The sequence below is a fragment of the Octodon degus genome, unplaced genomic scaffold (genome assembly GCF_000260255.1).
Source record: "Octodon degus isolate 3935 unplaced genomic scaffold, OctDeg1.0 scaffold00001, whole genome shotgun sequence".
NCBI classification, from domain to species: Eukaryota; Metazoa; Chordata; class Mammalia; order Rodentia; family Octodontidae; genus Octodon; species Octodon degus.
Genome location: NW_004524577.1, coordinates 23076923 through 23078896, shown reverse-complemented (window position 1 = coordinate 23078896; position 1974 = coordinate 23076923). Strand labels below are relative to the sequence as shown.

At 42.1% G+C, this 1974-nt stretch overlaps 1 protein-coding gene across 2 annotated transcripts in view; it reads right to left on the bottom strand.

Moving 5' to 3' along the window:
• Positions 1 to 1974, bottom strand: part of Ak6 (adenylate kinase 6) — an 18743-nt gene that overhangs the window by 14925 nt on the left and 1844 nt on the right. For both annotated transcript variants that reach the window (XM_023704167.1, XM_004623025.2), the window contains exon 2: positions 501 to 593. In XM_023704167.1, the coding sequence (XP_023559935.1) occupies positions 501 to 593 (93 nt within the window). The remainder of the gene's footprint in view (positions 1 to 500; positions 594 to 1974) is intronic.

Genomic DNA, 1974 nt, shown 5'->3' with positions numbered 1-1974 from the left:
TTAAAGGTATTGAGTTCCTACTCTGCAATTAATTGTAGAATATAAAAAGCTAAACAAAAAAAAAGTGAGTGAAGAAAAATTAGAAGAAAACAGGGCAAAACAAAAAACAACAACAAAAAGTGTCATTTTAGAATGTAGGGCATATGCACTCGGGCATGCAAGCATCAAACTAACCTAAGAAAATACCACAGGGCAGTCATATCTTATTGCCTGAGTTTGAAATAATGTGTTCTTGCAGGAACGGCAATATACCACTGCATACATACGCTCAGTCCCACCCAATTCACAATGTTCTCTTCCTTGTATTCAGATTCTTTCTGTCCTAAGATCACTACTGTTCACAGGGACTGACAGCAATTTTGTGGGTGGGAAAGGAAATGGTCAAAATGATCGGGGCACTTGCTATGTCATCTTTCCATGGGTCCCCAGAAAAGCATACATTCCTTAGAAGCAATTCTGTACCCTCAAAGAACTCCTAGAAGTACTACTACTCCACTTACCTTCTCGAGCTACATCACCCACATTAATGTATTTCAGTCCTGATCTGGATGCAAGTTCTTTGCCTAGTGTGGTCTTTCCAACTCCTGGTGTGCCTGTAAGACAAGCCAAAGAAGAATACTGTTTGTGAAATATGACTTACTGGACGTCAGCCACCTTTTGCTTTTAAGGTTCTTCACAACTTACACGGAAAAAAAATGTTCCTCATTAGCTAACATATATGAATATATACTATGCCTTTGTAAAATTTCTCAGAGATGCCTGGAGGTCAGACTCTGAGTGTATCTGATTTTCCAAGGGATAGTATTTGGGCAATCTGCTTGCCATCAACATACAACTGCCCAGGATTAATTTAAAATTATCCATCTGAGGGATAGGGATATAGCTCATTGGTCTAACTGCCTGCCTGGCAAGCACAAGGACCCAGGTTCTATCCCTGGTACCACATGCTGTGCTGGTCCCAGAACCCTGGGTACATCATATCAGCTGCTGAAACCAGGTGTGGTGTGCACGCCTGTAATCCTAGTGCTGGAGAGGCTGAGACAAGAGGATCACTAGAAGTCTGAACTGCATAGCAAGATCCTTTACCAAATAAATATTTTTAAAAATAAAATTGCCTATCTAAAATCATTTATTTGCTTTAATAAAGCAAAGAAAGCACTTGCCTGGCAAGCGCAGGGTCCTGAGTTCAATCCCTGGTACCGCAAAAAATAGATAAATAAATAAAGCAAAGATTACAGAAAAAATGACTATAGCAATAAGCCACGCATGGTACATGTCTCACTTTTCTCTTGTTGCTGAGACAAAATACCTGACACCCAAAATTAAGGAAGAAAAGGCTCACAGTTTAGCTCACAGTTTGTGGAGGTTTCGGTCCATACTCAGCTGGCTCTAAGGCAGAGTAGTGTATAGCAGAGGGCAGGGACAGCAGCTTACGGTGGCAATAAACAGTAAAAGAAAAAGGGAGAAGGAGCAGAGAGCAAGCCCCTCTTCCTTATGTTGCATTCAGGCTATCCACCCCAGGGCGGGTGTAACACTCACACCCATAATCCCAGAACAGGGTCACAAATTAATCACAAACTCTAGAAGCCTGTACCCCCAAGGGGTACATCATTTTTCTTTGGGGGGAGGTACTGGGAATCGAACTCGGGATACTGCACTTGCCAGGCGGATGCTTGTGCTCCTGAGCTCTCTCTCCAGAACCTGGGGGGAACATCTAGATCCAAACCATAACAGGCACAAGCCTGTAGCCTCTAATCCCAGCACTCAGGAGACTGAGGTGGGAGGATCAACACAAGTTCAAGGCCAGCCTGAGGTATCTAGCAAACTCAAGGCCAGTCTTAACTATACACATAGCAATATTCTGTCTCAGATAAAAGAAAAACAGTTATTCTCCTCCCTATCACAAAGGGCTGTAAATCAATTTCTTACATTATTTTCCAAATCAGTCTTATGCATGCATATACATATATTACA